This window comes from Anneissia japonica, unplaced genomic scaffold (assembly GCF_011630105.1).
Source record: "Anneissia japonica isolate Jap-2015-1 unplaced genomic scaffold, ASM1163010v1 scaffold3334_len1275209_cov185, whole genome shotgun sequence".
Taxonomy (NCBI): Eukaryota; Metazoa; Echinodermata; class Crinoidea; order Comatulida; family Comatulidae; genus Anneissia; species Anneissia japonica.
In genome coordinates, this window is record NW_022738561.1 from 1009270 (window position 1) to 1023280 (window position 14011).

General features: G+C 34.6%; 1 protein-coding gene and 2 long non-coding RNA genes across 3 annotated transcripts; 2 read left to right on the forward strand and 1 right to left on the reverse strand.

Moving 5' to 3' along the window:
- Nucleotides 1-6: 6 nt before the first annotated feature.
- LOC117117638 lies at nucleotides 7-13472 on the reverse strand. The gene is made up of 4 exons (XR_004446933.1): nucleotides 13462-13472; nucleotides 12047-12050; nucleotides 10948-10950; nucleotides 7-446 (listed from the first exon to the last, which is right to left on the reverse strand). It is a non-coding gene; the product is annotated as an uncharacterized LOC117117638 (long non-coding RNA).
- LOC117117637 (organic cation transporter protein-like) lies at nucleotides 2515-11642 on the forward strand. Its single transcript, XM_033262015.1, has 9 exons — nucleotides 2515-3081; nucleotides 4484-4714; nucleotides 5464-5660; nucleotides 5909-6208; nucleotides 6569-6703; nucleotides 7003-7088; nucleotides 8032-8152; nucleotides 9533-9605; nucleotides 11252-11642. The coding sequence occupies exons 1-9, from the start codon at nucleotides 2746-2748 to the stop codon at nucleotides 11468-11470; spliced, it is 1698 nt and encodes a 565-aa protein (XP_033117906.1). The 5' UTR covers nucleotides 2515-2745; the 3' UTR covers nucleotides 11471-11642.
- On the forward strand, nucleotides 11872-13677 carry LOC117117639. The gene is made up of 2 exons (XR_004446934.1): nucleotides 11872-13092; nucleotides 13431-13677. It is a non-coding gene; the product is annotated as an uncharacterized LOC117117639 (long non-coding RNA).
- The last annotated feature ends 334 nt before the right edge of the window (nucleotides 13678-14011 follow it).

Here is a 14011-nt window from a genome sequence, read left to right on the forward strand (position 1 = left end):
CCTTCGTGCTTTCCCAACAGCCCCCCTCCCATTATAAGACTCCTAGGTACGCCACTGCAAAGCTTAATAGCTTAATGGTTAGGATTTTAGTTTAAACTAGAGAAATAGAGTTTAAAAATGATAGTGTGCTTTTATGTCCATACAGCACAGGAGTGGCTGTTATTTTTTATAGACCTATTGCGGGCACACACTGTATCGGCCGACGATTGGTCGCCTGTCGATCGACGATCTATTTTTGCTCTGTGTGAGCATATGACGCCACTTCGCCGTCTACCTACTATAGGTGGCACTCTACACTAAACGGATCGTCATTGAAAACTATCCGTCGTGTGCGTATCATGCGTGTCTCCAAAGTATTGCGCGGACAACCGTCGACCGATGCACATTATTTCACAGGCTTAAGGCCAACTCAGACAGCGTCGGTGACGCAGCCCGACCCGATTTAACTCGCACAGACCTTACGCGACAACAAATCGCGTCGGGCTGCGTCGCCGACGCTGTCTGAGTTAGCCTTAAGAGTACAATTTGCAGTACGTACTTTCAAAATATTTTGTTGTAAACCATTACTTAATTAAGATTATTTTGATTCAACAAAAACATATAAAATACTTAGTGATTCACTTCTAAATTGGAAACGAAATTATAAATGAGACATTTGCCTATTGAGTTTTTTTACTACTAATTGGAAAAAAATAGTCTAATTTTTCAAGTACGATATATCATTTATAATATTAAATTTTGCACAATTTAGTTATATTCAGAGTATCATTTTGCAGGATAATATTTGGACAAAGACAACTATCCAATTATGCCCGCTTAAGATTTGAAGACTAAAAGGCAAAAGAAAAAAAACAAAAACAAAAACACCCAAATAATCAGATTTATAATATCTAATTCTTTGATTATTAGAATCAAGTGTATTATATCGTTGGGGACGATCAATACTTATAGTGTCAGTGTTTTAGTATATGCCTACGTATGGTCATTCAGTGTTTGCAAAGGGGCTATTTTTACATGTTCTTGAAATAAATAAACTGTTTAAAACGACATTGATGTTTTTTCTTTCATTTCAAAATAATAGTAACAATAATGATATTGATAATAATAATGATATTGATAATAATAATAATAATAATAATAGTAATAATAATAATAATAATAATAATAATAATAATAATAACAGTAATAATAATAATGTTAGTACGCAGCAGTCCTCTCATTTATAAGGCCTAGGTCCTATTACTTTTTATTAATAATTTATTATTACTATTATTATTATTGTGTTTATTATGGAGTATGTTATCGTACCTAAATAATATACTGGGGAAAAAAAATTGTAAATGAATTGGGTGGAAATCGAACACACGACTTTAAGACAACTAGTCTGGTGCCATAACCACTAAACCAACGACCTTGCGCTTAGTGAAGTGTTGAATCTGATTCTCAAATAGCACACTCGGTATGTACGTTCCCAAATACTGGCTAAAAACCCCTGTAAGTGATTCAGATGGGAATGGAACCTACGACCTCCAAAGCCTAGAGTTATATACCACTAGACCACCGAGTTCGCGCTTAGTTTTGGAATCCGATCCCTAAGTATAATTATTATTACTCATACAACAGAATGCAGATTATCTGTGCCTATTCAGTTCCGGTCATACACGATCGATTGGACATTTCCTACACACGATTGCTTTCCTTTTCTTCGCATACAATGGTGTCCAAACTATATTTCTATATGGGCTGACACCTTGAATTGATGATACTGACCTTACGCAGGGAATGGGAAAGGATTTCAGCGACTCTTTAAAATCCAAAGGCTCGCATTATATTAGAGAGTCCCGTAGAGAGAATGATGATTTGACTATAAAAAACCTTTTAGGTCTTCAATATCTGCACACAGTACACCTGAGTTACCGCTGCCGAGAATTGTACTTACATCGATAAAACCGAATAATAATTATCTAATTAAATAAATGCTCATTCAGTAGAGATCGACAAACGCTCCCAGAAGAACTAATTATGAGACCGTTCTACTCTTCTCTGACTTAGTACAAAGTTACACTGTAAAGACAGCGTGGTGGATTTCAACGCAAACCTGTAAACAATTTTCCCCCGCTTTTGGTGATATGTTTAAAAGCTAAACGTGTCTAAAAGATGCCTAATGTGTTTAGGTTCTTGACGTGTTCAGCATGAAAATTTGCTTAGGTATTAATTTGGCATCATGATGTCAAATACCAAAGCAACATTTCAATGCTAAACACGTCAAGATCCTCATTAGGCTATACCTAAAACACATTTAGCTTTAAGTTTCACCACGGGACACATGGAGCTTACATTGAAATCCCCCAAATTGCTTTTACAGTGTAGCTAAATTTTTATAAGGTATGTGCATAACCTGTAATTCGTTTCAAGTAAACTTAGGAAACACCAGTTGCGTTCACATTATTATTTCCTCGTCTCTAGGTCAAACAATCTTTTGATAATAATCCAGGTTAAGGTTCAATTTAATGTTATTACAATATGGAACACAATTGAATGCGAATCTGTAGTAACAATCTGGTGCTGGTTTTTTTTATGCTAGTAGTTAAAAAGAGCAAACCAGCCTTGCGAGGCTCATATTATTTCAATAAGTGCGACAATACAAATAGAAGTATTTTTGTGTAGCTTGATCCAAAAGAAACCCACACTTGTCTCTAACGTGCTGGTAAACGTTACTATTGTTCATTTTTCTGCAAGACTACTATGACTACCATTATGAATGTTGACAAGTGTTTGAGCGATTTAGGAGGTTTTGGACGTTACCAACTTGTTATTATCGTACTGTTCGGAGTTCTAGCTTCCTGTTTGCCAGCCTGGCAAGTGTTTTCGTTCATATTCATTCTGTATGAACCGCCACATTACTGCAAAACTGAACTTGAACCAAACATCAGTATACCAATTGCAGGCGATGGAAAATATGAGAAGTGTTCTATGTTCAGAAACAGTAACGGCAGCGATGAATTTTCAGATGAAACAATGCCTTGCACAGATGGTTGGCTATACGATGTTGCGGATGGTGAAATCTCACTTGTTACAGAGGTAGGTAAACTTATTTTAAGATTCAAGATTCAAAATATGTTTATTGCAAGTTTAAGAAAAATTTGAAATGTAGAGAAAAAAAAAGTAATAATATTAAAAATATTTAAAATACCCCAGTTCAATTAGTTAAATAAGAAAGCAGGAGAACATATTACAACGTTAAAATACAAAAGAGAAATGTACAAACTTGAAAACCAAAAACAATCAAAAAAGGGCATAAATAGGCCTTCGGTAGACATAGATATCGCGCAATAGGGCGAGGGTTTGTAATCTCAGATTATACTGTTGATATTTGTTTATTCAGGTAGCAAGTTATGAAGTGCATGTTCCGGGTGCTTAACCTTGGTGAAGTATCCCCTGCACAAATTGTCCCTTTTTACAATGAGTGGAATAACAGGGTCATCATTCTAAAGTTTCGTTAAAGATTATTTCAGGCTCTATACTGAATGCGATCAAGTTGGTAAGACTGGTCCCTGGTAACATTCAGGCCACATATACTGGCACTGCTTATTCTAGTCTCTCTCCGTCTGTCTGTGGAGTACTTGTCCTTCCGGAAGCATAACTCAAAAACTACTGGTCCGACTAACCTCAAACTTTCACATCTTGACAATTAAATGTATCTCAGATTTCAGTGAATTTAGTGCTCATCAAAAGTAAGAACCTTATTTATATAGCTTTCAATCTTTGCAGAGGTAGCGCAGGGGTGGGGGAGTGGAGGCCATGTCTCCCCGTCGGAGAGGGCTCCGACCCCCCTCCCCACACACGTCCGAAAAAAAAACAGTTCGTCGGGGAGAAAAATAATTGTAAATGTGTTTTGTACATAATCAGTAGACTCTAAAATCGATAAAATACGCCTTTGAAACCACTAAGTCTTTGCTTTAATAGTATTCTCTGTAATCCAAGAGTCAGATGAGGGAAACCCGTTATAAATCTTCAAAAAGTGTTTACGAGAAGATGCATTAGAAGTTCAAAACAGAAAAATTAATATTACTCCTGAATAATACTAAAGTTAATAGCATCCGTATCTGTCATCCAAAAATGCTCCTAGATATTTAAAAGAATTAGCGGTTTCAATCTTTTAAACATTGTAATACCATTTTTCACTCAGTTTAAGAATATTTCCCTTTTTAAATACTATAATTTTGTTTTGTTTCCATTAAGGCTGACAGTGGGGAACCCTGCTGGAACAGATATATAGTTATAGTATTAACAACAAGGCAGTTTATATATATAGGCCTATATATATATATATATATATATATATACGTATATATAGTAATGATATGACGGTTAAACGTATCACAAAAAAATTTACGTATATGTATATATATGTATATATATATGCCATTTTTGTATATGTATGCTTATATATCTATAAAATTGTTTTTTATACTTTTTGCAGTTAGATCTAGTGTGTGACCAAACGATATTGTCTACAACTGCTGTTTCTATTTACTTCTGTGGAATTCTAGCAGGATCCTTTATAACTGGTCAATTATCAGATTTAATTGGCCGAAAGAAAACAGCAGGGTTAACAATACTTGTTGGAGCAATTGCTGGGACAGTTCTGGTGGTTACTAAAGGTTACATTGCGTTTGTCGTTGTGTGGTTTGTGTTGGCAATGTGTGAAATGGTGATATATATAATTTTTAAATATTTTTTATCACAATAACATTTTTTATTTTAAACAAAAATAATATTTCTACGTGTACATTTTGCCCGTTATGGAAATATTAGGAATTTTTGGTAAGTTAAAAATTCTCACAATGGTAACAACTGGTACGTACTACCTCGTTTATTTTGCATTTTCCAATCTTCAAGATGAGATACTATGCTGAGCTTTCAAGCCGTTTAAGAAATCTTGTAAAACAACTTCTAATAATTAATTATGTTAAAATAATTTTTTTTACATTAACCTAATTCAATATTCCATTACATTATTACCATGAAGTAACCAGCAATTGAAAATTGGACGTCAATTGAAGGGCTCATTGTATGTTATTGTTTGTTAGAACATTGTAACACGCTACAACATTATCTCTGTGATGCACCTAGTGGCGTGTCTAAGAGTCTTGAAATGCGACGAAGGAGGCCTAATTTGGGAGCACTAATGAGGGGAGCAGGGGTGGGGCTTATCGGAGGTTGCAAAAATGAAGCGGGGTGTGTAGGGGGCTAGCTGATTAAGTGAGGGGGAGCTAGCTCTCAAAATAAGGTGATTTTTACCTACTTGAGCGAGATTTTTTGCTTCAAACATTATAATGGGGTGACTGGTGGAACCCGCATTTTTTGGGAGGGGTTCTCCCTAACGCACACCCTTAAATATGCCACTGGATGCATCCAATTTATCTAATCAACAAACTGTCCGTTGTTTTATTTTTACAGTCTGTGGTGACGACCTTGTTTATACTGTATGCAGAGCTGTTTCCTCCAAAGGAAAGGACACTTGCTCTATGTATCAACACTATTGCCTGGGGACTTGGATTTTGTCTATTGACACCTATAGCTTACCTTTTTCCAAATTGGCGCCATTTCCAATTGGCAATAACACTCCCGTTTTTACTGTTTGTTCCTTTTTGGTGGTAAGACAACATTGTTAAAAAAATTGAGGCTTTTGAAAAAGGAAAGACGTTTGGGCAACATTAGGTTTTGGAATTGCACATACATTTGCTTTTTCTAGTTTACAATAATTATTATACGGATGGTTGGATATACACTAAATATATTAACGTTAATTATAGATTAATTTATTCCCTCTAATTTTCAATGAATGATAAAATTGATATTAGTACTATAATAGTAATAATAATATAATATCTTTTCAATTAAGGTTTGTAGTCGAATCACCTAGATGGCTTTTAAGCAAAAACAGATACAAAGAGGTAGAACAAGTTTTTAAGAAAATCGCAAAATTTAACGGAAAATACGACAGGTTTGTCACTTGGAAAATTTCGGATGATGACAAAACCGACATCACATTAAAAGATGTTGGCATAATGGATAGCAGTAATGGTGAGAATGAAGCAAAGGAAATGGAGGTGAAAAGATCGCCACGGAAAGTGTACACAATACTGGATACGGTTAGGACACCACAAATCAGAAAACATACTATTGTGCTGTTTTACCTATGGTAAGTGAAATTTCCATTAATTTGTGAATGTAGTGGATTTTAATAACATTCATAATAAAATAAAAATACGCATAATCGTGTACTTAAAATGTATTGTCCTCTGAAAATGTACAAAAAAAAAATCATATAAAATAATTTTGAAATTAACATATTCATTTAGCAGTAACATACAATTGATTGATTTGAGCACAGAAATTATTGAATTTTAGAAAGTGTACCCTGATTTCAATACTGGATAATGATACAATCCATTCTTGTAATAATGCTCACAGTAACGGCTTTATTAAACTAAAATATTAAAATGATTGTCTGATAATAATTATGAGGTTTATATACTTAACACTTCACAAATAATTGCAGGTGTGTGAACAGCATGGTGTACTATGGATTAGCACTCAATTCATCTAATGTGGCGGGAAACCGATACATTAACTCGTTTCTTCTAGGGCTCGCGGAAGTTCCAGCCTACATTTTTACAGCTTTTGCGATGCCGCGGTGAGTTTATCGTTGTATTTGTGTTATGCTTCCATCATGCTTGCATAAAAAATAATTTATGTTATTCTGCTAGTACATATATCATTAAAAGCAAATGACACTCTAAGAAAAGAATGATTTAAAATGTAACAATTCATGTTATTAAACAATCAACCTTACCCCATTGAGGTAAGTCCTGCACATGTCGATCGGTGATTTTTTTAAATTTTTTTTTTTTTACATATTTTTATGTTTTTTTCTGTATCAACGTATTACATAATTAGCAACACATTGTAAAGATGTTTTGCACTTGACTATAGATATGGTCGCCGGAAACTAGGTCTAATATTCCACATCCTGGCAGCTGTGGCTTTGTTTCTTATTCTTGTAGTTCCAGAGGAAACAGGTTAGCTTTTGCACATTTTCACATTAACCAACGATAATAGAAACATTAACTGTGAGTAACTGAATTAACTGTCATTTATGTGAGCATTTTGACTGTACAATAAAGGTAAAAGGTAAAGGTAGAAGAATAACCCATACGTTGCAGCATCAGTGTATTGAATTGCGTATGGGAGTGGTCCGTGACTACGTGGCAGCCATAAAGAGGCTCTTTAATAGTAGCTATTTGTTCACATCATTCTACAACGACAGGAGCTGAAATGAACCATAACATCGGGGTCCCCCTACTCTTCCGAAAGATGCAATGGGTTACTTTAAAGTGCACAGGAGCCAGATGTATACTCTGGACCTCCATTGTAAGTCCTCATCCGAGAACTCTTGGTTCTACGAACTCTTGGTTCTACCAACCAAAAAATGGGTGAGAAGCAGCTGGACCCGGACCACCGCCGATGTTATGATTTTTTTTTCAAGAATTAGAAGGAAATCTGTAGGCAATTTAGATTGCTGCAAATTGAAAAAAAAATCAATTACATTATTTTATCACTAATACTGTATATTAATACATGCGATTTTTATAAATTGGATTAAGAAACTCTTTGGAATTCCTCTTCATCAGTATTATTATATTAAGTACATAATAATATACAACATGATAAGAACGTTTTAAGATAATGCCACTAAGAACTTCCCTTTCACATCAATAAAATTTGACAGAGGGATCATGTTCTGTTCTGTGAACTAACTCACAACATGAGGTGTATAGGGATGTTTGTATAAAAATTTATAATTTTCGACAGAAATCAAGTAATCTTCTATCACGCAAGCTGCAGCTTTACCTCTTTCCACATTTCAAATAGTATTAATCTATTATAATGTTATAGCTTTAAGAACAGGCTAAAATGTGTAATTATTTTTGAATTATTTTTAAAATTATATTCCCAAAAAAGATGATGGCAAAAACTTGACAAGTATTATCACTACACTGGCATTCCTAGGCAAGTTTGGTATTACTACAAGCTACACCGTCGTTTGGATTTTTGCTTCCGAGATTTTCCCGACGGTTGTCAGGTACGATATAGCTGATCCATTTTCATTGATGGGGACTTCTCGGGGTTCCAGGTTTTTATGTCATCTACATGTCGTGATGCGAATAGAAGTATTTAGAGTAGATTAGAAGTATTTAAAGTAGATGATGACAACACAATACTGTAAGTATTAATTCTACAATAGATAAACTTTCTGTAGCAGATGATGTGTAAGAATCACCAACCGGAAGCTGAGCCCCTTCTATGGCGTATTAAGGAAGAATAATATTAACTGTGTTACGTTACGGCTCAGAATAACTAACAGAGAATAGATCACAACTTTTGTGTATTTAGAAAATATATAAAATTTATTTACAATGCGATTATAATACGGTAATTAAACAAAGATAGAATTTAAACATATAAGTGAGCTTAGAGGATGATGGTGGTTAGAACCTGAAGCAGCAACTTAAGTACCTTACTTACAGATCAGAGAGGAACTGAAGCCGGACAAAATAACAGGGTTCCAGGTAATAAAGATGTCTTGAGTTGTCTGCACTGGATCCCAAATTACAACTGAATTACTTTGGGTAGTAAGACCCTTTAAGATAGGTGTGACACTTTGCATATTAAGGGCCCCATCCAATCAGGGCACCAATTTCAACAAGTTTAGCAAACTAATCCACCAATTAAAAGCTATAGTAAAGTGTCCGATAAACATACTTAATTAAGGTAATAAATAAGTGGTTTGGACCAACTGAAAGTAAATGTCCCGGATGCAAAACCACATTCAAGTCTTAGAGGTACCAAACTCAGTTCATTTACCTTGCGTTAATTAAATACTGACCACGGGTAAACTAACTTGTAGGTCATAGGACAATAGCATATTGTAGGATAATACTATTTATGAGCTTTACAAAGTAAAGCAAATTAAAATAAGAAAACAGTACTTTCCTAGAAAATGTTGATTAAAACTTAAGGTCATGAAAATGATAACTACAAAATATTATGTTATATATAATTATATAAAGAAGTTAATTAAAAATAGGCAAGGATGTAACAACTGTAAATGGATTGGTGTACACGGAATAAGTATGTGTAACGGATTCTTTGCTTTTGTACAGACTACGCAATGTGGAGTATGTCCATTTGGGTCTAACTAAATGACAAGAGTAAACAATGTTCATGCAGTTGACACAGCAATAGTGCGGTGCGGTCTGTACTACCGTATAATATATAACAGGAAGAACTTGCTTTTAAAAAACATAACCAATCCCCCTTGTCAATAATTAGAAACTGTAGACCGCGTTGTGTTGTTTTGGTATTTAGAAATATATATATTGATTGTAGAATGTGTTGTGTTGTGTTGCTATTTAGAAACATATTTATTTATAAATTCTACTGTGACGAACTTGATCTACAGAAATATTGGCTTCAGTGCGTGCTCAATGTCTGCAAGAATTGGTGGAATTGTAGCACCATATGTCATGTACCTGGTAGGTATAATGTAAAACACCATAACTTTCCAAAGCACGATATAGAGTTATACCAAATTCTCTAATATGGTGCTGGTAATTAGGACAACCACGGCAGTATTTTAAATAATCATTGAAATATGAACATTGATTCTCTAAATACAAAAAAAAGAACGTTTATTAGATATAACAAAGAGTTAAAATAGAACAAGAGAGCAAAGTCCCGTTCGTAAAAACGTCATGCCTGTGTAGGACGCCCACTAACGGTTGTATATTCTTTTTATTACCAGTGCAGCGCTGCGCAGCGCGGTAGAAGTACGCCCGCTATAAACTCAGTAAGCAGAAAACAAAAGTACCTTGTGGAGAACAGATAAACAGACAAACCTACCGTGCGCGGTAGAGTACTGGGTAATAAACATAGAGATATAATAAGAATACTAGAGTGCTAACAGCAATGTATTCGATGTTCGAAATACGCAGAGCTGTGTGCGTGTACCATCCAAGATGGCTGCCATAGATTCAGCCAATCAAATTTCCCCTGAGCACTATCATTTTCAATTGCGCCCTCAATTTACACCGAAAGTTCAGTACAGCTAGTTTACCCGTATTTTGAAACTCGAGCGTTGCGGTGTATGGGTTGTAATGTACACGATTTTAATTCTTTTTAATATTTGAATAAGATGCTCTACTTGGCCTCATTTTGGCTACGACAGTTTAATAATTTGTCATTATCAATACTAATTATCGTTAATGAAATAATATTCAGTCAGAGGGCTTATTTATGGTAATAATATATATACTAAGCCTGAAGGTGGCGCCTTCCTACGACGGCCATCTTGGATGGTACACATACACAACTCTGCATTGCTCCGCCATCTTGTCAGCACTCTAGTTGTTTAATAGCTCTATGGTAATAAAACACATACAAGCGTTAGTTGGCGTCCTACACTAGCTGCGTAGAGCGTATCGTTTTTTTACGCTCTCAATGAGCGTTGTTGGCTCTCTTGTTCTATATATACTCTTTGGATATAATTATAGTATTCGATGGGACTGATCGGTATTCTTGGTAACATTCCTGCCACCACTTCACAACTCATCTGCGAATTACATACTGAAGAACATGAGGAATACATTTTAAAAAATTAGACATTAATTCTATGTAAAGTGATTACATAAACAACGTAATTATAGTGTTATTACAGTATCAGTCACGTTCTTGAAATCTTATTCAAATTGTATAATCCATATTGACAAATATAGGAAGTCGAGCAACTTCAATTTTCGTTGAAGCAATATCGCTAGAAAAACTTACCCAACCAACGTTTAGTGCTACTCCAGCACCTCCTTTTCCAGGTTGAATGACCATCTAGATTATCTGCATGCTGATCGCTGGACTGTGTATGACACGCTCAACTAGTAGGTAAGCGTGACACAAACCCTGTGTATAGATGTTGTTAATAGAAAACTAATTTTGCAAATGGTTCTGATAGCCATTGAAACGTTGGGTAAGTTTTTCCATCGAGCTGCTTCATAAAAAAACGTTGTAATCAAATAATGGAAGGTCATGAATTCAATAATTGTTTCAGATAAATTATGTGTTTATTAATTTTGTATAATAATGTTATTCTACAATGTTTTAATTTCAAACTTTTAACATTATTTTATAGGGAAAATATGTATCATGGATTCCGTTATCGATATTTACTGTTTTGTCGTTGACCGCTGGTTTCATGATGTTGTTGCTACCTGAGGCATTGAACCGCCCTCTACCAGAAACAATTGAAGATGGAGAAAACTTTAGGAACGTCATTCCTCTGACAAATACTGAATATCAAAAAGCCAAATCTGAAGACGAACTACCAAACGAATCATACACCAATGCATAAAAAAAAGCACGCAGTTGATTTACGGTGCTTTAAAGAAGACCATGATTAAATTAGGGAGTTTTCGATGCACGACGTTAACCTTAACTGTAACCAATGACGTCATAATTTATTCATCTTGCGTTGTGGAGTACGTTAATTTCACGATTTTACGTGCTCGACGTACGTTATTTACGGGTTTGCGCATGCGTATTTCGATTTGTCTACAAAAGGGGCGGAGCTATCGCGCTGCATGTTGGGTACTAACGTTAAAGTTAACGTCGTGCATCGAAAACTCCCTATTAATGAGAGTGCAACTTAATAATAATAATAATAATAATAATAATAATAATAATAATAATAATAATAATAATAATAATAATAATAATAATAATAATAATAATAATAATAGATGGATTTATATAGCGCAGATAAACGAGGTCTCTATGCACTCGGGACTAGATGTTGCACTTGTCAATAACTTTCTCAGTCCCCTGAGGGTCACTTCATGTCCACTGCAGCCAGTAAACTGGCGCACTTTCATCTGTCATGAAATACTCCTTTCAGTGTGTGTGTTCCAAAGCTGTTTAATCCAATGACCGGGCTTAGCAATATGCACTATATAGGTTTATATGCATCATTATTATTATTATTATAAACAAATAAAAAAAGACAAGCTAAACAAAACTATAACTATTTATTTGATTATCAATCAATCAACAAATATATTATGTATAGCGCCAATATCTAAGACAGGATGCAAAGTTCAGTGGCACTATGACACTACTGAGGATAGTTAACTATACTATTGTTGTAAGATTACGAAAAAATGAAATAAAAATAACAATGACGTGTGTCAAAAAACGTAGTATGCGAAGGAGAATAGATACAATTTTAACTTTTTCTGACAGAAAGATGAGGTTTTAATCTCAAGAGGTAAGGGCATTCCATAATGTAGGGGCGGCACACGAGAAATTACTTTTACCATAGAGAAAATAGAATTCTTTATGCTTTCACTTAGGTGTTTATGTCTCCACCTGAATTCCCCAAGAAGGTGCTTGTTGAATGTTCAAAGAAAGCGAGGAGAAGACTTAGGTTGGAGGAGATTGGGTAATGAAAATAATTCAGAATCTTAATGTTAATATAAATTGGTTGGTGTCACAGAGTGGACCTTATAATGCGTTACACTCACTGTATAGTGCATCAGCGTAATAAATATTCATGATTTAATGGTTGTGTTCATTGTGTAGAATCAGTATAATGAATATACATGAGTTAATGGTTGATTTAGCATTACTCCAGGGTAGTTGAAAGTTTTATGAATATGAATAACTTTTAGGCAAGTGGCAACTTCTGATAAGTGTAGAGAAAATGGGTGGGGGAATATTATGTTAATTTGTGTTAGCAGGGGTAGGCTTGATAGAGAAACCAGAAGGGAGAGGTAGTTGCATAAGGAAAGGCTTAATGGAAGGGTGTAAGCTGTGGAATATGATTCAAGCAGGGACATGTCAGTTATTAAGGTGCACCAAAGATTAAGCAAAGTTAAGAGGCATAGTGAAGCCTACCTAAATGATATATGGTGATAGCTAGGAGCATCACAGTATTGTGCAACTCATATATAAGAGCCAAGTGGAGTTAGTTTGACCGTGAGTAACGTTAATTGTTTACTGAATAACGTAATGGGATAGATTTAATTGTAATATTACATAGGGTTGAATTAATGCAGGAATGTTGAATGTACCTGTGGTATGCATTATTAATGTATCTATGCAAGTAATATTGTGTATTGATATTTAGACGCCTTTAATACTTACTGCATGTACACTTATTATGGGCGTATGTATACAATTGTACAGCATATTGGTAGCATAAAGCTATAGATTAACCATTTTATTAATATGAAAGTTAATCATGTTCCAGAATGCTTGAAATGATGTTTGTTTAGGATAACTATTCTAGAAAGGTGTATTTTGTTAATTTTTAGATGGTCAGAGGAGTACAGCTTGAACTTCAACGACAGGCTTAAAACTTAAGAAGAAATTGAAGGTTTCAAGCAGCTGAAGTAAGAGCTGATATTTATTTCATTCAGAACCAACTTGTGTGGTGTGACAAGTAGTGACCCAGGAGAACGTCACATGTTTGGCTTCTCATCTGTATATAGCGCAGGGTATTATGATGCGAACTGAATGTTCGACATATTATTTTATTAAACACCTTATTTGAATTTATAACTATGTTTTTATGTTGACTATTATTCACTTGTACGTGTACTGTATGTGTGTGCGCAGTCACTAGGCTAACGTGTCAATTGTCTATTCTCAAAACGATATATATATATACATATATATATATATATAAATACATATATATATATACATATATATATGTATATATATGTATGTATGTATAATGTGTGTATTTATATTATATATATGTATGTATGTATGTATATATATACACATCTAGATGTGTATAAGAGACAGGCCTGAAGGTGGCGCTTTACTACGACGGCCATCTTGGATGGTACACATACATAACTCTGCATTGCTGCGCCATCTTGTCAGC

Excerpts from the sequence above, each read along its gene's own strand:
- LOC117117637 (XM_033262015.1), top strand. The coding sequence starts at position 2,746 with ATGACTACCATTATGAATGTTGACAAGTGTTTGAGCGATTTAGGAGGT. Across the intron at positions 4,715-5,463 it reads TGTTGGCAATGTGTGAAATG|TCTGTGGTGACGACCTTGTT; the intron begins GTGATATATATA and ends TTATTTTTACAG. Across the intron at positions 8,153-9,532 it reads ATTTTCCCGACGGTTGTCAG|AAATATTGGCTTCAGTGCGT; the intron begins GTACGATATAGC and ends CTTGATCTACAG.